A 20958-nucleotide genomic window follows, 5' to 3' on the forward strand; every position below is an offset into this window, starting at 1 on the left:
CCTTTCCTCCCTCCTTCCTTCCCTCTTTCCTTCCTTCCTTCCCTCCCTCCTTACCTCCCTCCCTCTTTCTTTCTTTCCTTCTTTCCTTCCTTCCTTTCTTTCTCTTTCTTTCTTTCTTTCTTTTTTTTTGATACAGGGTCTCACTCTCTTGTCCAAGCTAGAGTGCGGTGGTGCAATCATGGCTCACTGCAGCCTTGACCTCCTGGGCTCAAGTGATCCTCCAACCTCAGCCTCCTGAGTAGCTGGGACTATAGGCAAGCACCACCATGTCCAGCTCATTTTTGTACTTTTGTACTTTTTGTACTTTTCAGTAGAGACAGGGTCTTACTATGTTGCCCAGGCTGGTGCTGAACTCCTGGATTCAAGCAGTATTCCCGCCTTAGCCTCCCAAAGTGCTGTGATCACAGGTGTGAGCCACTGTGCCTAGCCACACTCTTCTCTTTCTGTGACCAGAACCTTCTTTAGAAGCCTTCCAGATCTGGCTGGGTGCGGTGGCTCACACCTGTAATCCTAGAACTTTGGGAGGTTGAGGCAGGCAGATCACTTGAGGCCAGGAGTTCAGGACCAGCCTCGCCAACATGGTGAAATCCCATCTCTACTAAAAATACAAAAATTAGCCAGGCGTGGTGCCATGCGCCTGTAATCCCAGCTGTTTGGGAGGCTGAGGCACGAGAATCACTTGAACCGAGGAGGCAGAGTTTGCAGTGAGCTGAGATAGCACCACTGTACTCCAGCCTGGAGGACAGAGCCAGACTCTGTCTCAAAAAAAAAAAAAGCAGCAGCAGCCTTCCAGATCTTTCTCTACTATGCTTTTATCCTACTTATGGTATGATTATTATTTGGTTGTATATTTTGACTTTTGGTTCTTGCTTCACTGCAGCGGATGATATGGAGGATGATCATTTCATCCATTCATTTAATATTTAATATCTATAGCGCTCCTGTCTTGTAAAGGCCCGTGAAGAGGGGAGATGCAGGTCGTATGATATGGCACCTGCCTGGAGGGAGATCAGGCAGACACACTTAAGGAGCGAGCAGTGGCTGAGCACAGTGGCTCACGCCTGTAATCCCAGCACTTTGGGAGGCTGAGGCGGGTGGATCATGAGGTCAGGAGATCGAGACCATCCTGGCCAACATGGTGAAACCCCATCTCTACTAAAAATACAAAAATTAGCTGGGCATGGTAGTGCGTGCCTGTAATTCCAGCTACTCGGGAGGCTGAGGCAGGAGAATCACTTGAACCCAGGAGTCAGAGGTTGCAGTGAGCCAAGATCGTGCCACTTTATTCCAGCCTGGCAACAGAGGAGACTCCCTCTCAAAAAATAAAAATAGGCCGGGCGCGGTGGCTCATGCCTGTAATCCCAGCACTTTGGGAGGCCGAGGCAGGCGGATCACAAGGTCAGGAGATCGAGACCATCCTGGCTAACACGGTGAAACCCCGTCTCTACTAAAAATACAAAAAAAATTAACCGGGCATGGTGGTGGACACCTGTAGTCCCAGCTACTCGGGAGGCTGAGGCAGGAGAATGGCGTGAACCCAGGAGGCAGAGTTTGCAGTGAGCCGAGATCACGCCACCGCACTCCAGCCTGGGTGACAGAGTGAGACTCCCTCTCAAAAAAAAACAACAATAATAAAAATAAAAGCAGACAGCTTGCAGTGTTTGCCAGAGGAGGGATACAGAGGAATGGGGAGGACAAGGGAGAATGAGGTCACTTCCTTAAGGAAGCTTGGAGAACTTGCCATGGCATGGGGAGTGTGGCCAAAAATGGGCATTGTGTGGCTGGAGCTTAGATGTCTTAAGTCCTAATAGTGAAATGTGGCACTACAAAGTGGGAAGTGCCAGTGGGGGCGAGGTTAGAGAAACATCTGGATTTTAAAAGTGGCAAACATTGAGAGCTACTGAAGCTCAGCCTCTAGCAGGGTGTTGATGCAGTCAGAGCTGTACCTTAGGAAAGTCATTGTCAGATGTGTAGGATCAACTAGAAAACAGGGAGGATGGTTAGAAAGACCAGCCTAGGCCGGGCGCGGTGGCTCATGCCTGTAATCCTAGAACTTTGGGAGGTTGAGGTGAGCAGATTACCTGAGGTCAGGAGTTCAAGACCAGCCTGGCCAACATGATGAAACCTCATCTATACTAAAAATACAAAAATTAGTCAGGTATGGTGGCAGGTACCTGTAATCCCAGCTACTCGGTAGGCTGACGCATGAGAATTGCTCGAACCCAGGAGGCAGCGGTTGCAGTGAGCCGAGATTGCGCCACTGCCCTCAGTGTGGGCAACAGAGGGCAACTCTGTCTCAAAAAAAAAAAAAAAAAAGAAAGAAAGAAAAGAAAAGATAAACTAGCTTAGTGTTTCTAAACTGATGAACCTTGAAATGATGTCCTGCGGAACATTAATAAGGAAGCCTTGAAAGAAGCTATCAGGCCAGGTTCAGTGGCAGCACACCTGTAATCCCAGCACTTTGGGAGGCTGAGGCCAGGAGTTCAGGGCTACAGTGAGCTATGATCATACCACGGCACTGCAGCCTAGGCAATAGAGTGAAACCCTGTCTCTCTAAAAAAATAAATAAATAATAATAAAATTATGAAAAAGTTGCATTTTAATATAATGAATAAATTTTTAAAAAATAGCAATCAGAGCTCAAGTAAGTTTGGGAAGCCCTGGGATAAATACATTTTACAGATTTCTTTACTACAGGACTTTTCAGAGCCTTTAATAGACTGTATGTTCAATGTGACAAAATAAGAAAGAAGTACCAGTTTAAATGTTCCCAGTTTTTGAGAGCTACAGTTTTACTTCATATTCCAACCATCCCCCCCCCATTCCCTGTTGCCCTATTAACAGCTCCCTAAACTCTTTGCCTTGCAGAAAACTGGGGGGGGGGGCAGCCTTTGAAATGATCCTAGCAGAAAGTCTTGGGGGCCTTGTTCAAGGAATGGATACAGAGATGCCGCCATTGACAAACTGCATAGATCTGGGGCTGATCAGAAGCCAGGAAGAAAAAGGAGAGGAAAGCCAAGATGGCTCCCAGAGTTGCATTTCTGAGAGGATGGAGAGGTCTGGGGAAGTGGAAAAGTAGGAGGAGGATACAGTTAGGAGGAAGAACAGTGAATCCAGGCTCCTCTGTGTTGTTTCAGGTGTTGGGGCCATGTCTAGGTGGCGGTGTGCTGCAGACAGTAGGAAAAGTGGAATCTTGGCTACAGAAAGTACCAGAATGGAAGCAGTATGTGAGGACAGTGTTTAAGGAGGAGCAGCTGGACCGGGTGCAGTGGCTCACGCCTGTAATCCTAGCACTTTGGGAGGCCGAGGGGACAGATCACCTGAGGTCAGGAGTTCGAGACCAGCCTGACCAACATGGTGAAACCCTGTCTCTACTAAAAATACAAAATTAGCTGGGCGTGGTGGCACATGCCTGTAATCTCACCTACTCAAGAGGCCGAGGCAGGAGGATCACTTGAACCCGGGAGGCAGAGGTTGCAGTGAACAGAGATCGCACCATCATACTCCAGCCTAGGCAACAGAGCAAGACTGTGTCTCAAAACAAAAAACTTGGGAGACTGAGGCAGGTGGATCACCTGAGGTCAGGAGTTTGAGACCAGCCTGATCAACATGATGAAACCCTGTCTCTACTAAAAACACAAAGGTTAGCTGGGTGTGGTGCGCACCTATAGTCTCAGCTGCTTAGGAGGCTGAGGCAGGAGCATTGCTTGAACCAGGGAGGCGGAGGCTGCAGTGAGCTGAGATCGCACCACAGTACTCTGGCCTGGGCAACAAGAGCGAGACTCCATCCCCCCAGCTCCCCCCAAGAAAACCAGCAGACAAAAGAGAAGCAGTTGGAGCCATGGGGGTACCTTTCCCCTAAGAGAGATCCAAGGGAGACAGAAGAAGACTAGAGAAGAGGACCAAAGATTTTCCCGGTGGGGAAACACTTGCCATTCTGGGAGGGAGGAGAAAGAGGCCCCTGGAGGCCTTAGAGAGGGTCCCTAGAGAGACAGAGGTAAGAACCCCGACATTTCTGTGCAGAAGGAGACGGTTTTGAGGCAGTGGGTGAGGGGTCAGTGTGTCAGAGAAGGACCAAGTGGGGTGAATTTTGCATGGACTTCATCTTTGATGACACTTGTTTCATTGCAAAGGCCACTGTTGGCTTTCTACCTGCATTTGCCAAGACATCTAAAATACCCTGATGTTGCTTTTTCAGGTCAGAATGAAGGAACGATCTCCGTGGTTGAAGGAGAAACACTGTATGTCATCGAGGAAGACAAAGGCGATGGCTGGACCCGCATTCGGAGAAATGAAGATGAAGAGGGTTATGTCCCCACTTCGTATGTCGAAGTCTGTTTGGACAAAAATGCCAAAGGTGCTAAGACTTATATTTAATACCATTAAAAAAAAAAAAAAAAAAACTCTAAAAAAAATGGAGTTGTTTCTCCCCACAACCGTGACTGTTGCAGGCAGTTCCTCAAGAGACTGGCTGGCGAGCACCACAGTGCGTGCGTTCCTGTAGTCTCACAGGGGACTTCAGGGTCCGGGCACCTGAATTGTCTTGTCTAGTTTGGGCTGTGATCAAGTTTCACTTACTGATGAAAATTTTATGTGGAAAGCTGCCAACCGCCAATTTACAGCTGTGTCATTCGAAATCTGATAAGCATTTCTTCTTTTGGTGGTATCTGTAGATTAAAAAAAAAAAAAAATTGCACTGTAGCTTCTAATCAATCTTTCTGAATTTAAAAGCCGGCACACATCTTGCAGGTGCCAAAGACGTCCCTCTTCTTGTTTATATCTAGTGTCCACCATACACTGAGCGACATTAGGAGGTTACAGATTGTAACTTAATAAACTGAACTGTGCTAGTTTGTTAAATTGTATACTCATTCACGTGGGAGGAAGTCACAAGTAAAATAACATCTCCTTCTCCTTGAGTAAAGGAGTAAGTAAGATTCTTATATTGGCATCAAAACTGTGTATTTTTACTTAAACATGGTCAGCATCCTTGGTAGGGCATCACGAGTATCCTGTTATATCTGTATGATCCCAGACAACCAGCTGAAACCTGGAAAAGTTCAGTGAATTGACCAGTTGATTTTTACATGGCATTGCTGATTTTCCAAATGTCATCAAATTGACAGGTTTTTTTTTGTTGTTGTGTTTGTGTTTTTGTTGTTTTTGTTGTTGTTTTGAGACAGGGTCTGGCTCTGTTGCCCAGGCTGGAGTACAGTGGCGCACTGCAACCTCCACCTCCCCCATGTTCAAGCGATTCTCGTGCCTCAGCCTCCCGAGTAGCTGGGGTTACAGGTGCGCACCACCACGCCCGGCTAATTCTTGTATTTTTAGTAGAGACAGGTTCACTTATGTTGGCCAGGCTGATCTCAAACTCTTGACCTCAAGTGATCTGCCTGCTTCTGCCTCCCAAAGTGCTGGGATTACAGGCGTGAGCCACTGCACCCGGCCCAAATTGACAGTTGATCAGATGTGCTAGTGCTGTTTAGATGCAGTTACTTAAAAGCAGAGCATGTCCATGCGTCAGCTCATTGTGATTTTCTCTCACACTTGGTTCTGTTTCTGTTGGTTTTACAAGTAGAGCTGCATCCATCCTTGCCCAGGTGGGGCTATAAATAAAACGTGGTGCGGCAGCAAATGCTTCTCCCCACAGACACAGATCTCAGATCTCAGCACATTGCTGCTCAGAGAATTTGGGGGTTTGCTTTTGTTTTTTGTTTTTGTTTTTGCTTTCAATCATTGGCAAAGTTTGGATTTACTGGAAATGATTTTAGAATTTCTGGCTCATTTTATACAATTAAACTGTAGCCAGAATGAAATAAAATGTCTCATCACATCGAAAGGAATCTAGGGCACATGAGAATTTGCATTTTCAAATTGGCATTGATGTGGGAGGTTAGATAGTGAAATTGGTCGCATGCGTAGATGGTTGCCAGGCATTTCACTGTGCCCATTTCAAGAATCCACCCCGAGATCATAGAGAACCCACTACAAATGGGTCAGAATGAAGGTGCTGGCTCAGATTCTCTTTTCATTTGATTGTGAAAGTGATTTCCTTGTGTCCCTCCTACTTTCAAGTGGGAAATTAGCCCCTCCCTCTACCTGGTGGGTTCATTTTATCAGCTGAAGTCCATTTAAACTGATTTTCCAAGCAGTAGCTGCACATTCGGGCTCCAGAACCCAGTGGGGGTTGTGGTTGCTTGTGGCTGTGTTTCAAGATTCTCACAAGCCTGTTAACCTTTACTTGGTGACAGCCTGATTTTTGAAAAAACATACTTTTTTTTTTTTGTTTGAGATGGAGTTTCGCTCTGTCACTAGGATGGAGTGCGGTGGCACAATCCCGGCTCACTGCAACCTCTGCCTCCTGGGTTCAAGCGATTCTCCTGCCTCAGCCTCCCGAGTAGCTGGGACTACAGATGCCCACACCACGCCCAGCTAATTTTTTGTATTTTTAGTAGAGACGGGTTTCACTGTGTTAACCAGGATGGTCTCAATCTCCTGACCTCTTGATCTGCCCGCCTCAGCCTCCCAAAGTGTTGGGATTACAGGCGTGAGCCACCGCGCCCGGCCTCTTTTTTTTTTTTTTTTTTTGAGACAGAGTCTCACTCTCTGTCACCTAGGCTGGAGTGCAGTAATACAATCCTGGCTCACTACAACCTCCGCCTCCCAGGTTCAAGTAATTCTTGTGTCTCAGCCTCCCGAGTAGCTGGGATTACAGGTGCCCACCACCACACCCGGCTAATTTTTGTATTTTTTTTTTTTTTTTTAAGTAGAGACGGGTTTTTACCATGTTGGCCAGGCTGGTCTCAAACTCTTGAGCTCAAGTGATCCGCCCACCTCAGCCTCCCAAAGTGCTGGGATTACACGGTGAGCCACCGTGCCAGGCCCAAACTACTTCTGGATACTTTTGCTGACATAGTATCAATCAAGCCGCCCATCCTGACCCCAGGCCTCTTTGTAAGCACTGCAGTGAGAAAATCAGCTGACCCTTCAACCACAGGGATCTGTTCCAATGAGCAGCAGGAAGTTGTTTACCCCAGTAAACAAGTGAATGGGAAACCTAAGGTGTTAAAATATGACCTTTCTATCCGATGACAAACTAATTTCCAGTCTATGAACTCCTGGACAAAGCAAAGCAGCCACTGAAAAACTCGAAAATAGGGAGACGGCATTAACCTTGTAAAAGTCGGCTTTGCAAAAAGGCGTTCGGTCAAACTATGTGGTTTTTTTTTTCTTATTTAATTATTCAAATTTAGTTACTTCGTTATTCAAATTTAATTCAGAAAACAGCTCAGTTGGTTTCAAGGGGAATGGGGTGGGAGGGGTCTGGGCACATCCATTTATGGTAATTTTAAATGTGTGATCATTACGTTGTATGTCTCAGTACTATACCAGGTGAATCTCTGTAATATTGACTAAACAGTTAAAGACATTTTGTAAATTTCAGGTCCATCTCATCAATGCATGAAATATTAGAAAACCAAATTCCAAAGAACCAGGAATTTCCATTTCCACCCAAAGTATACTTTATTATCTTCTAGCAGTTCTCTGTTAAAATAAAAACAGCAAAATCTCAGCTACTTATATAATTTTCTCCTTTTATTTGAAAGTTACACTTAGAGATTAAGAATACGTACAGAGAAGCCTTTCCGCCCTACTCTGTTTATAACTCTGTCCAACTTGCCCACAAACACTGCCCTCCTTAAACCCATCTGATGGGGCAAAGCCACTGTTTTCTTAGGCCCATAACTCAGTGCAGCTGTTTTATTGTTATAATGCCGGTGCACCTTTTGTGTGTGTGTGTGTGTGTGTGTGTGTGTGGTGTCTACGATGTGCTTATTTAATAATTGCCAAACTATTTAGACTAGAGTAACTTCCTGTGGGTCCATTGGATTGTGACTTTCTTTTATGGTTTTTCGATTTTTCGATTGCTCTCTGTTAAATATTTTCATAACTCCCCCCACAGAATACATGTGTATAGACTGCAACTTAAAAACTCAAAGCAGTACTTGAATGAGTTGTTTTAATGTTGTACTTTTATCTGTTTGTTTTATGGGTTCTCCTGCTGCCTAATGACCTTTCTGTTTTTATAACTGCCGGAAAGCCGCGAAGCGTCTCGCACGGGGAGCTAGGTCCCCGCTGCGGCTCCGCACTGGAGTTTGTTAGAAACTCTGGGGTTCTGAGTAAGTTTTGTTTGAATACAGCAACATGATTGTCTCTTTCTATTCTCATTCTAAAAGAAAAGACTCTGGCATCTTTTAGTTGTACCCTCATATCCGCCTCTCTAATAAATGTTATATTTTTTCTCAGTATTGTGTATTTTAAGTGACTTTTCATGTTTCCAAGAAAATTATTCTGTGTAATGTGAATATTTAACTCTTTCATCCCAGTAATAGGGAATTTTCTAGCCCAATGCTTTTTTAAAAATTCTGCCTCCCGCCCCCACCTCCTCCTTTTTAAATGATGGCACCTCCCGTGTCTGATCCTGCGTGCACTCAGGGCCTGAGAAGTCTGTTTTCTTTTGTTTCTTTTCTCTCTCCTTGAGATGACGAGCTTTTCACGGTTTATTGCTGAATGAATACAGAACGACAGGTTTTCCTTTTCACCAAAGATTTTACATTGTGCTGCCAAAGACCCAAGAGTTTCCTTCTGAGAGAATCGGGCCTTCATGTTCCTTGTACCATTCTAGGAAACGGATGCATTTCTTTTCTCTTCTTTTTGGAGTCGAGGTCTCCCTCTGTCGCCCAGGCTGAAGTGCAGCGGCGCGATCCTGGCTCACTGCAGCCCCGACCTCCCTGGGCTCAAGCCATCCTCCCAACTCACCTTCCCGAATAGCCGGGACTACAGGCACGTGCAAACGTGCCGGTTAATTAAAAAAAATTTTTTTGTAGAGATGAGGTCTGGTTATGTTGTGGCCCAGGCTGGTCTCGAACTCCTGAGCTCATGTGATCCTCCCTCTTCAGCCTCTCAAAGTGCTGGGATTGTAGGTGTGAGCCACTGCACCGGCCTCCATTTTTTTTTTTTTTGTTTGTTTGGTTGGTTGGTTGGTTTTTTTTTTTGAGACGGAGTCTTGCTCTGTCATCCAGGCTGGAGTACAGTGGCCCAATCTTGGCTCACTGCAACCTCCATCTCCTGGGTTCAAGCGATTCTCCTGCCTCAGCCTCCCGAGTAGCTGGGATTACAGGTGCCTGCCACCACACCCGGCTAATTTTTGTATTTTTAGTAGAGATGGGGTTTCACCACGTTAGCCAGGCTGGCCTTGAACTCCTGACCTCGTGATCTGCCTGCCTCAGCCTCCCAAAGTGCTGGGATTACAGGCTTGAGCCACCGCGCCCAGCCCTGGCCTCCGTTTCTTACTTTCTCTCTAAACTTGTGAGAAAGATGAGCTGGGGCGGATGGCCTCATCAGTCTCCTGTTTGGGCTTCTCTTAACCCTGAAGGAAAGACCAGCTAAAGGCTGGAGAGAAAACCGTGAAAGTTCCTCATCTCAGACCTGCCCTGTGGTAACCAATTGCTCTGAGATGCCCCCTCCCACCCCTTCCCTCCCCTCCCACTACCCTCCCCTCCCAGGGCGGTGCAGTTTGTAGCCAAGAGCAAAATGCCCGCCTGGAACCCGCGCCATCCTCTCTAACAGCGAGTTTCTCTTTCTGTTTCTCTTTGTGTTGTAGATTCCTAGAGGGGAGTGCCTGCGAGCCTCAGGTGAACCTTCCTGGAGGAGCCTCCGTCTGCTTGTCCCCACAGGCCTCCAGTGCCCTGCCCTGTGGACGGCCCATCCCTCCGCAGCCCCATCCCTGCGGGGTGGTCTCTCTCTCTCTACAGCATGTTCCCTGCGGCCCTGCCCTCCCGCCCAGCCCGGGCCACCTCGTGGGGGACAAGCCTCGCCAGCGCCCACCCCCACGGCTCGGGTCAGTCCTCATCGCTCCCCCAACCCACCCCGCGCAGGCCACTGAGACGGTGGGACACACACCCCCGCCTGCTCCTTCCTGGGCCCTCAGTCCACCCGGGCCCGTCCTGGCGGCCCTTCCGCGCTTCACACAGTGCCTTTAGTGAAAATGTCATCACGGGTCCCCTGAGGAGACAAGGCAGGTCCGGCGCACACCAGGCGGACTGAGCACTCGATGTCATCCCTGTGTCCCCGACTGTCTGCTGTTGAAAACACTTCCTCTTCTCCCGAGTCTGTGAGGTCCTCAGTGGTCCTTTTTGGATTCTAGGCTTGCACCTCATACTAAACATTGACCCTTTCACTATCCCCTCGAACTGAGAGCATCTGGTGGGCGGGGGGCAGGTGCACACACACCCACAGGCACACCCACCAGTACACACGCGTGCGCACACATTTTGGTTTGGCGCCCTGTTTTCAGTGGCCTGGGAAGGTCCACGCTGGAGGTCGAATTCCAGCTCGCCTTGTTGGCTCACCTGTGTCCACCGGCTGTGAGCAGCCCACGTCTGTCCTCTGCATCACTTCCCTGTCCCTGAGAACTATAGACCATGTGCTTGTGAGCGAGGCCCTCCCCTCTGCACCGGCTCATTGGAAAGCGAACATCCTCTCCTTTCCAGGAGCCCCAGGATTAGCATCTAAAGAGGTTAGCACTTCTCGTTTTTTTGTTTTGTTTTGTTTTGTTTTTGAGACGGAGTCTCGCGTTGTTGTGCAGTGGCATGATCTTGGCTCACTACAACCTCCGCCTCCTGGGTTCCAGCAATTCTCCTGCCTCAGCCTCCCAGATAGCTGTGATTACAGGCGTGTACCACCACGCCTGGCTAATTTTTGCATTTTTAGTAGAGACGGGGTTTCACCGTGTTGGTCAGGCTGGCCTTGAACTCCTGACCTCAGGTGATCCACCCGTCTCAAAGTGCTGAGATTACAGGCGTGAGCTACTGCACCCCACCAAGGTTAGCACTTTAATCACCAAAGACCCCGTGCCTCTCGTGGTCCGCTGAGGGATCCCGCCGCCACCACCCCATTTATCACGTGCTCTTCAGGTCATGTGGAATTAGTTGAGTTTGCTTTTAGAGCTAAGTTTCTTTCCCCATGTGGGTCTTTGAGGAAAACCTGAGATCCCCTAATCTGTGGCCCCCTACACCTTAGAGCAGAGCAGCCCCTCCTCTCATTTGGTGCAGAAACGGTCAAGAGGAACCATTGGCTGAGAGCTCCTGTGACTGAGAGCGCCACCGAAGCCTAGGGATGGCGTCGGGCAGCTTTATTTGCTTGGCTTTGTAACTAGGTGGTCCCCTCAAGCATCCTCAGTTTCTCTTGCTGTTTACGAATGTAAGACAAGGAAGTCCTATAGAAGCCAAAGGGACAGGGACAGAAAGGACAGGTCCCAAGGGATGGGGCCGTCTTTACTCGTGGAAACCAGGAAATTGCTCCTCTCAGCCAACCAGGGTTGACCACACAGCACCCTTCCGGAGCAGCTCAGCCAGCCCTCCCGGACGAGAAACCACAAGCACGGAGGCCCAGGCAGGTGAAGAGGAAGTGGCTTCGGGTTTTTAAAGCGGGTGAGCATGAGCCTCTCTGACTGTTTCTTCCCTGGGGGACTGCAAACCGCCCACTGAAGGCTCAGGGCTGCGGCAGAGCCATGGGCTTCCGGTCCCTGCAACCCGTGACCTAAGCATGGTGCACCCATTACACGCAGGAGGACCAACTTGACAGACAAAAGACAAGCTGGGATGACTCAGGGTGAGAAGAGTCAGGGCCGCGCCTCTGTCCCTGCAAACCAACAGGTGCATGGAGAGTGTGGCAGTCTGCACAGCTCCGCAAGGGCTCCCCCGCCAACAGGGCCGACAGGGATCTCCAGGAACTTCTGACCTCACCAACTCAAGTGGACCACTCTCCACGAGGATGTGAAACGGTTCTTTAAAATGGGATCTGCATGTGCATCGCATCTTTCATATGATGGGTCAGGATAGATTCATTTCTTGCAACATAGTGAAAAAGGTATAAGCTGCAGTAATTTGCTCTTTGAATGACCGTCACCCCCAGTATAGGATACGCTTATATCCCCATCACTCCTCCGCGTTTTTAAATTTTTCCACCACCCGTGTCCGAAAAGAATGTTACAGCGAGTGCTCTTAAATGCTGAACCTGGGTGTTGCTTCCTGGCCCGTCCGTGTGGCTCCATGGAAAGCTCACTGCTGCCCCAGCTGGGCTTCTTAGAGGAGGTCAGTTGTCCTATGTATCATTGACTCTGGGAATCCTACTGTGAAATCATGTCTGTATTTTTCTGGAGCAGTTCACATAGAGTAGAACGTGGAATTTCCCGTGAGCGTCTCCTTCCTGCCCCATATCTGCCGCCTGTCACTTCACCGCCGTGCTAGAATACTGTTGTGTTGTAAGATGACTAATTGTAAAAGAGCCTGCCCTGAAAAGTACTTAGAAACAAAATGAAAGAGAGGAACTTGTCCTTTACCCAGTTTTTCATTTGCAGGATGGGAAAGTATAAAAAGGCACGGAAGGTTGTCATGGGCTGTTCCGTGGGGGGTTTTATCCCACTCACCTTGGAGATAAGCCTGCAGCCTGTCTAACCAGCACAGCACAAAGGTCTCGATGGCTTTTGGTAACATCTGTCATTACAGAAGAAAGGTTTACACGACGTCAAAAAAGTGATGTTAATGCTAAGTGTTTTTCCAGAAATACTGGTTTCATGTTTCTTATTGGCTCTGCCTCCTGTGCTTATTATCATCCAAAAACTTTTTTTAAAGGTCCAGAATTCTATTTTAACCTGATGTTGAGCACCTTTAAGACGTTCGTGTGTGTGTTGCACTAATTCTAAACTTTGGAGGCACTTTGCTGTGTGAGGCCAGTCGCCACTGTAAAGGTCCTAGAGTTGCCTGTTTGTCTCTGGAGATGGAATTAAACCAAATAAAGAGCTTCCATTGGAAGGCTTATATTGACCTTGTAACTATATGTTAATCCTCTACGTGTTAAAATAAAGTATAACTTCTGCCACCGTGTCATGGGACTATTGTGTTGCATGAAGACATGACCCTAGTTGCGGAAGCAGTCTGGTGTCATTGGAAACCCCCTGGGCTGGGGAGCTGGCCCCTGGGAGGAGCTGGAGACCTAGACAGCTCTAAATTCCACCCCCATCCACAGTGGATGGGGAGGCTCTTAGACCGTGGTGACATGAAATTCGGGCTGATTTAGTGCAAGGATTCTGAGAGGCTCCTTATGGCTAGGAGTATTTTTTGCATGCACATTCAACTGGTTGCTACTCTAGCTCTTTGGGGACCCCATTGCTTGGGGCTGGGGCAGGAGGAGGTGGTGAAATGAGGGCGCGCCTGAGTTTCATTGATCTCGTGTCACCAGTGCTCAAGCTGGTACTCCTGGTGGCGTGGCTGGAATCAGTAGTTTCTGTGAGGCTGCAGGCAGTGCGGAGCTGTTTCATGTGGACAGCTCAAAAGGGCAGCCGCTTTGTGCCCGGCAGCCGCTGGACATGTGCAGCGGGAGGCCCTGTTTCCACAGCCTGCTTTGAAAATTTCACCCTGGCCTTTTGGGGAAAGATACAATCGGTTTGTGCCCACACTTCTCTGTGTCCCGAGGTTGTTGTTTTTTTTTTTTAAAGCACTGTTTTAGGAAAACAGTTGTCCAGGAAATGACGTATTCGCAGCTATACGAAGTACAGGCCTGGCAGCTCTGCTGATGCCAAGCGTCCTCACTTGCGGAGGGCAGGAGGTGAGGGCACCAATAAGGGGCCACTGGGAACCTCTCCCACAAGTGCGTGCAGCTGGCTTCAAGGCGCCACTGGGAATCCCTGGTTCCCAGTGTGACATAGCGTGGCACAAGGGAACAAGGGGGACCTACCGTTATCCTACCCGGAACCCTCTCCTCTAGGTTGTCAGCAAAAAAGTCCACTTGGGAAGAATATTTCAGGACTGCGCCCAGCAGTCTGCGGGGCGGAGACGGGCTGTCTCCACCTGTGAACCCCCCCACGCCCCACCTGCCCCGCCAGAGCCTTCTCCAAGAGCCACACCAGCGCTGAGGCGCCTACAGCAGAGCCTGCTGGTTTGGGGCCCACATTCCCACGGGTGTGGACATCACAGAGGTCGGGAGCAGTGAGGACTACTAGTTGGTTTTCTGCTGCACTGGGGAAGCCTCTTGAAGTAGGAAGTTCCTGACTCACCGGCTCCGGGGAGGCCACAAGCCTGTGGGGCCGGCTCCTCCAGCGGGTCAGGAAATACCGGCCCGCCCCACGCCCCACGCCCTCCACCCACCCTGGGCACGCCCGGGCCTGGGAGGCGGCTCCTCAGTCCGCAGAGACGGTGGGGACCCCTGGTGGGAGCAGACAACAGAGCGCAGCAGTGGAGGGAGAAAGGAGGGAGCCCTGCGGTGAGGAAGGAGGAGGTGGGCAGAGGCGGGGCTCGGGCATGCCCCCAGTTTTTTTTTTTTTTTAATTGAAGCAAAAGACTCAGAAACCGTGAAATGTATGGGACAGCCTGGAAGCCCCACTTCGAACTGCTGCTGCCAGAGAAGGATGGTGGGAAACAGCCACCATCCAGACGGGTTCCCTGGCTCTGCGCACCCGCCTCGAGGCGGCCGCCCTTCCCCTGGCCCTGCAACCCTTTCCTGAGAGGGCAGGCAGGGATCTGTGTTGCCAGCGCCCTCTGAGACCCGGGATGAGGGTGTGAAGGCTGCCAGCAGGCACGTGGCCGCCCCTTGGTGTGTCAGCTGCTTCTCCAGGGTCGCACTGAGTGCCCATTTGGCCTTGACTTGAGCACTCGTGCTTGCCGTTAGACCTCCAGATGGTATAGTGACATCAGCCGGGGACATCTCTGGACCACAAAAGGTACAGAAGAAGCAGAGGAAGGACCCTACTTTTGTCTGCAGAGCTAAGGGGCCGAAAGCTGGGAGAAAACGCAGACCCACTCTCCCCGTGGGGGATGGAGAAGGCTCCCCTCTGCCCTGCGGCACCTGCTGGAGGGATGTCTCAGCCCAGGGCTGGCCGCATCCCTTCAGTCTGCACAGACTCTGGCTGCCATGCTGCGCCGAGCCCTACCCTTCAGAACCTGTTCCCAGGTCCAGCTCTCCATAGGCCCCCTCATCTAGGCTGGTCACGGGTCAAATGGAAGGAAGGAATGGAGGCTGCACCCTGAGAAACCCCGGGACACCTTTCCAGAACATACGTTGCCTAGGCTGTCTACTGCTCCTAGCTTTCCCCAAAGGCGTGTGTTTCTTCTGTGCCCAGCTCACCCTTGCTCTGTCCAGGTAGCAGGTGTCTCTCTGTGTAGGTGAAGTTGCAGAAGGGAAGAGCCAGAGGGGACTGTGATTCCGAACACCCCCCGCCCACCCCCACTCACTTCCCTCAAGGCTCTCTGGGGCTCAAAATTAGGTAGCATTAAGATCCTCAGGATAATTTATGTTTGCACTGAATTTAAAACAGAACAAAGGTGGGAAATACACTTTTTGGGTGGCTGCACCTTGCAAATGTATTCGGATGCAGGTTTATGAGTAGCGCCACGGCTGACAGAACCACGGAGGCAGGTGGCAGGTGGCCCTTGGCCTCCCTCACTGTGCAGGCGCCTTTCCGGCTCCTCGAGGAAGCGCGGCTAGAGCCACGCCCTGGCTCAGCGCAGAGAAGGAGCCTGAGCCCGGCCTCCCCAGCCACGGAGCGCTTCCTGTCCCTGCTCAGTAATCAACCACAGAGTTCAGATCCTGACATCTAAGTTTGAATTCCTTAAAAGCCAGGTATTTAAAAGGAAAATATAAGGAAATGTTTTAAGGCAAATTGGTACCTACTTCCAGCTCACCTTTCTGTAGTGCAAGATCTCCAAACCTCCTAAATAAATCTTCCAGACAAAACTCTTTCATTCTCATTTTCCATGTTCAATGTCAATCACGTGGATCGACACGTATCTAACCTTCAAATGTAAACAAAGCCAAAAATAGTGCTTAGAGTCTCCCACATAAAGACCAAGGTTGTTTTTTCCTCTTCCGGGAACACGGTCTACAGGCACTCAGCACGGCCCAGTTTCACAAACCGTCCGTCACAGGCTTTCCTAGAAGACAGCCTCTAACAACACTAGGCCGGCCCGAACCCCTGGGAAGAGAATCCTTTACCTTTATACCGAGATTGGGAAAGCGCCAAAGTCTGCACGTGCCGTAGGCCTGGGCTGACTTCCAGGGGTTTGTGCTGTGAGACCTAAAGCTCCTATGAGACCGCCCCAAACCAAAAACGTGTCAGCAAGCGGCCAGGCGCGGTGGCTCACGCCTGTAATCCCAGCACTTTGGGAGGCTGAGGCAGAAGGATCACTTGAGCCCAGTGAGACCCTGTCTACAAACAAAAAACCCGTCAGCAGGGCATCTGGTGCTTCTGTGTGAACGTGTTCCCGACAGGATCAAGTGTGCCTTCCTCATCAAGGAGCAGAAAGTTGCCGGGAAGGTGTTAAAGGCATGAGCACAGTCAGAAAGCTCAATTTTAAAATGACGCTTTTGGCCAGACGCAGTGGCTCAAGCCTGTAATCCTAGCACTTTGGGAGGCCGAGGCAGGCGGATCACGAGGTCAGGAGATGAAGGCCATCCCAGCTAACACAGTGAAACCCCGTCTCTACTAAAAATAAAAATAAAAAAAAATAAAAAAAAATTAGCCAGGCGTAGTGGCACATGCTTATAGTCCCAGCTACTCCAGAGGCTGAGGCAGAATTGCTCGAATCCAGGAGGCAGAGGTTGCAGTGAGGTGAGATTGTGCCACTGCACTCCAGCCTGGGCAAGAGTGAGACTCTGTCTCAAAAAAAAAAAAAAAAAAGAAAGAAGAAAAAAAAAAAATAAAAATTTTTTCAGCAAAAAAAAAAAAAAAAAAAAAAGGCGGGATGAGGGAACTGTGTGCAAGAAGCCAGCTCTGGGGTGGGGCGAGGTGGCTGACTCCGGAGGCCCCAGGGCTTTCCATGGAACTGGCACTGTGCCATCGTGGGTCCTTGTCATGGTGTTATCCTTGCATATGCTGAAATGTTTCTGTGCACTCGTATCTGACAGGGGTAGGGAAGCAGAAGCCTAGGGGAGCCAGGGTGACGTCATTCTGAGTTCAGCTCCACCTGAAAAATAGCCAGGGAGGCTGGGCACGGTGGTTCACACCTGTAATCCCAGCTCTTTGGGAGGCCGAGGTGGGCAGATCACCTGAGGTCAGGAGTTCGAGACCAACCTGGCTAACATGGTGAAACCTTGTCTCTCCTGAAAATACAAAACTTAGCCAGGCATGGTGGCACGTGCTTGTAATCCCAGTTACCCGGGAGGATGAGGCAGGAGAATCGCTTGGACCTGGGAGGTGGAGGTTGCTGTGAGCCAAGATCACACCACTGCACTCCAGCCTGAGCGACAGAGAGAGACTCCATCTCAAAAAACAGAAAATTAGGCACAGTCCAGGCCAGTCACAACCTTGGTCTAAGATGTTTAGTCTGAGGAAGCAGCTGCCTAACGCCCACGAGGACAAACTCCTAGGACGGCAGAAGGTTCAGATGCCACACAATAGTGTATGCTTGAAGATGACCACAGTGAGGCTTTGATGTGCCAAGGATAGCTTTCTTTAAATCAACAGAGCAATCCACTGTGTCAGGCTGTCAGCCCACGTGACAGACAGCGTAGCTTTTCTATAGCTAAGACCCCTACATAAGAGGAGTTGAAAACAGCGACGGGCACCCCTCCGCTTGCTTTCTAAGGACACTCTACTCTGTACCTGAGCAGCTTTCGATAAACTCTTCTCAGTGAACTCTGCAACTCACCTTGAGTTTCTTCCTGCGTGAGATCCAAGAACTGTCTCTTGGGGTCTGGATCGGAACCCCTTTTTCCTGCAACAATGGGATTTCACAAATACATGTTGATAAGTTATATATAAAAATCTCAAGTTCTTCTCTCCCCCAAAATGAGACCCAACAAAAAACTCAGACTACTGAACACCAGCATCACTGAATGCCCAGGGCCAGTGTGCAAAGGAGAGGCAACCCCCTGCTCACAGCCACTCTGTAACCGCCTGTCTGGGCGGCCGGAGGGGGACCGGCCGTGGGATGTGCTGGCCTCAATCACTGGCCACATCTGGCCCTACCTGTCTGAGGCTGGTGTTGATTCCAGGAAAGGAGACACCGACGGGCCTTTAAAGAGGCTGGGTCCCCTCTTCCGCTCGCGTCCACAGCCTCCAGGTGGTCTCTGGTTTCAGAAAGCCACATGGAAAGCTCCCTCCCGGCTTGGTGATCTGCAAGGCGAGCCCCCGGGCTTGGGGGGCTGTCCCCATGGCGGAGAGCCTCACCTGCCCTCCAGTAACAGAATTAACTGCAGTGAAGGAGACGACAGTGCGGCTGTGGGAATGTTTATTCTCTTTATTCTGACATTCTGAACACAAACTAGACAGCACAGAGGTGGGGCCCGATCCCAGCCTGCACAGCTGCGTGGTGACAGTGCAGCGTGCGGCCTCTGGCTGCAGCAGCAGCTTTCAGAAGGCTGGGGCCAATGCCAGGGAACCCAGGCTCAGCCGGGAGGGAGCAGGATCTGGGAGAGAAGATCCGAAAAGTGAGGCCTCGGGGCCTCTGCCGGACCCACCTGCTGGAATTTCCACCACCATCTGCTTCTACAGAGACTGATGACCACAGAGGTGTGGGGGTCTGGTCCCAGAGCCCCTTCCCCACCCACGCCCCATCTGCTGTGACCCTGACGACGGCCGCATCTCGCTCTGGCGGTTTCTCCAGGGGCTTTGGTGCCTTGCTGTGCTCACTGGGTCCTTCCACTCAGCATCCAGAGGCCGCTTCCCAGGATCCGCCTGAGCGCTGCCCCCTGCACACCCCCCACACGCCTCCAGGTGGGCTCTGCACTGCTGGCGCTGGGAGGAAGGGGAAGTCTGTCTTCTCTAGCGTCGGCCCGGGAAGCTGCCTTTGCAGCAAATGGCAGCGCTGTGAGGTATCCCTGTTTCATCATCCGGTTCCCTGGTGGGGGCTCAGCAAATTTCCCATGAAGATGAACTGCTGAACTTCGAGGCAAAGTACAGCCAATCCAGGGGCAGGCTCAGCAGGATGCGGTGTGGGGGACCAGCTGCCTCCAGAAATGTCCCCCACTGGCAGAAATCCACCCTCCTCCTGGCATTCCAATCAGCGATGAGTCCAGAGTCTCCAGTCTGCAGGAAAAGTGCTGAGAGCAGCCTGGGACTTCAGAGCCTTCCTGGTGACGCCCAGGAGATGCAGGGGTGCGGCGGGACCATCAGGGAGGACCTGTGAGCTCCTCACTGGCCAGGGCTTCTGGCTGTGCTCACCAGTCCTGAGCAGCTCCCTCCAGTCTTTGGGGATCAGGGCCAATCTCACGGCAGAAACGGTGGCAACGCTGTGAAGCAGCAGCTACTCCCTGACTCTGGCCCCAGACGCATCCTCTGCCTGAGGGGGGCGGCATCGGGCTCCAGGAACAAAGCTGGGCCGAGCTAGTAAGAGGACAGTTGTGGGGGACACAATGATGACGGTGACTGGCAGGAGCACTGCCAGGACAAAAACCCAAATTAACGTCACAGAGTCTTGGTCGTTTAAACAAGCCTGAAGTGCACGTTTTCTAGTTGCAGCATTACTCACTGCGAACCAAACCAACTTTTCTGCCTCTTTACACAGCGGGGTTCTGCAGTGGCCCGGCCTCTCTTCTGGGCACAAACACGCCTTCCGCGGGGTGGGGCACACAGGGCTGTGGGGACACGGGCACTCAGCAGTGGGGCTGGGCCACGTCCAGGGCCCTCCCTACAGCCTCCAGGAAGGTGCCTTCAGGGCCCTGCTCTTTGGATGCTCAAAGGGACACGGGAGGGTCTCTGGAGAGGGAGGAGAGGACCCAGAGTGCCGTGGAGGGACCAGCCAGGGCCACTTACAGACTAGCCCAGCAAATCACACTGCCCGGGTCTCGGCTTCGATCTTCTGCTCCCCGTGCAGGCTCTCCGGGCCCGGCGGCTGCACCACGCTCTGGCGGATGGCGATCTCGGGGCCGCCTCCGTACAGGCTGTTCAGGTAGTTCCAGGTCTCCTCTGAAATCTGCCCGTAGTCAGCTCCTGCAGGGCGCGAGAGGCATCCCTGGGCTCACCTTTGCCGCCTCAAGGAAGCCACTGGCCTGGGCAGTGGGGGCTCCGCAGGGCCAGACCCCAAAGAGGGAGGACGGCAACCAGGGCATCTATGCAGAGCCGTCAGATGGAAACCAGGATTTCCCAGAGGATCGTCCGTCCTGCTAAGGGCCCCGGAGATGTGTTATTTCTGGCTGTGTCCCTCGTTCCTGGGAGTGGCGCTGACATAAACAGCAGGGTGGGCCAGGCCAGCAGCAGGCGGAGGGGTGGGACCCGGGGGACACAAGCAGACAGCAGGGTGGGCCAGGCCAGGCCAGCAGCAGGCGGAGGGGTGGGACCCGGAGGACACAAGCAGAGACCAAGCCCCTTGGGCCATCTCTCAGCCGCCTGGGCCTGGACTCAGGTGGACATCTCAGCCTGACTCTAAGACAGGTGGGAAGGGGGCTCCTGGAAGGACAGGGCTGGGCAGCAGCCTGGCAGCCAGGAAGCGCAGAGAGGAGCCTGGCTGACGCCGGGGGAACTCACCCTGCTTCAGCTGGACATGGCCGCTTCCTTTGACCTGTGCAATCCTGCTGTTGTCAATGGGCCCAGGGGGCTCTGGAACAGACACAGCAGGCTCGGGTTCAGCCCCTGCCATGCCCTCCACCCTCCGCAGCAGCAGAGCCATCCCAAGTGAGGCCGCCCCAGGCCTGGGGGTCAGCGTGAAGTCTCTAACGGAGGTGCCTGGGCCACCCAATGCTCCTCTGCGGCAGTCTGAGGACCCAGCAGAGGGAATTTTCCGGATGCACGAGATCGTCTCAGACTCTGTGCTGGCCGCGGGAACTGCGGTGGGCGGCCCATGCCCTCATCTCTGCTGGCAGCTGCCACTCACCACGCCCCTTCCCCTCTGCCCAGCTGTCTCATTTAGCCTCAGCAGCCACAGGACAAGACAGAGGTTTACAGAGACAGAGCCGAGGCCTGGG

General features: G+C 51.5%; 2 protein-coding genes across 12 annotated transcripts in view; one reads left to right on the top strand and one right to left on the bottom strand.

Annotated features, from left to right (window-relative positions):
• FNBP1 (formin binding protein 1) overlaps positions 1-12939 on the top strand; it is a 161705-nt gene extending 148766 nt beyond the window's left edge. For 5 of the 10 annotated variants that reach the window (XM_025360746.1, XM_025360747.1, XM_025360750.1 and 2 more), the window contains 2 exons: positions 4199-4357; positions 9665-12939. In XM_025360746.1, coding sequence (XP_025216531.1) covers positions 4199-4357; positions 9665-9672 — 167 coding nt within the window. In that variant the 3' untranslated portion in view covers positions 9673-12939. Of the gene's footprint in view, positions 1-4198; positions 4952-9664 lie in introns of those variants that run through there. The other 5 variants (XM_025360744.1, XM_025360745.1, XM_025360748.1 and 2 more) reach the window with 1 other exon arrangement.
• Positions 12940-18273: 5334 nt separating this feature from the next.
• Positions 18274-20958, bottom strand: part of USP20 (ubiquitin specific peptidase 20) — a 46810-nt gene continuing 44125 nt past the window's right edge. For both annotated transcript variants that reach the window (XM_025359211.1, XM_025359212.1), the window contains exons 24-26: positions 20522-20593; positions 19811-19987; positions 18274-19632 (exon numbers count right to left, since the gene is read on the bottom strand). In XM_025359211.1, coding sequence (XP_025214996.1) covers positions 19827-19987; positions 20522-20593 — 233 coding nt within the window. In that variant the 3' untranslated portion in view covers positions 18274-19632; positions 19811-19826. The remainder of the gene's footprint in view (positions 19633-19810; positions 19988-20521; positions 20594-20958) is intronic.

The sequence above is a fragment of the Theropithecus gelada genome, chromosome 15 (assembly GCF_003255815.1).
Source record: "Theropithecus gelada isolate Dixy chromosome 15, Tgel_1.0, whole genome shotgun sequence".
Lineage (NCBI taxonomy): Eukaryota > Metazoa > Chordata > Mammalia > Primates > Cercopithecidae > Theropithecus > Theropithecus gelada.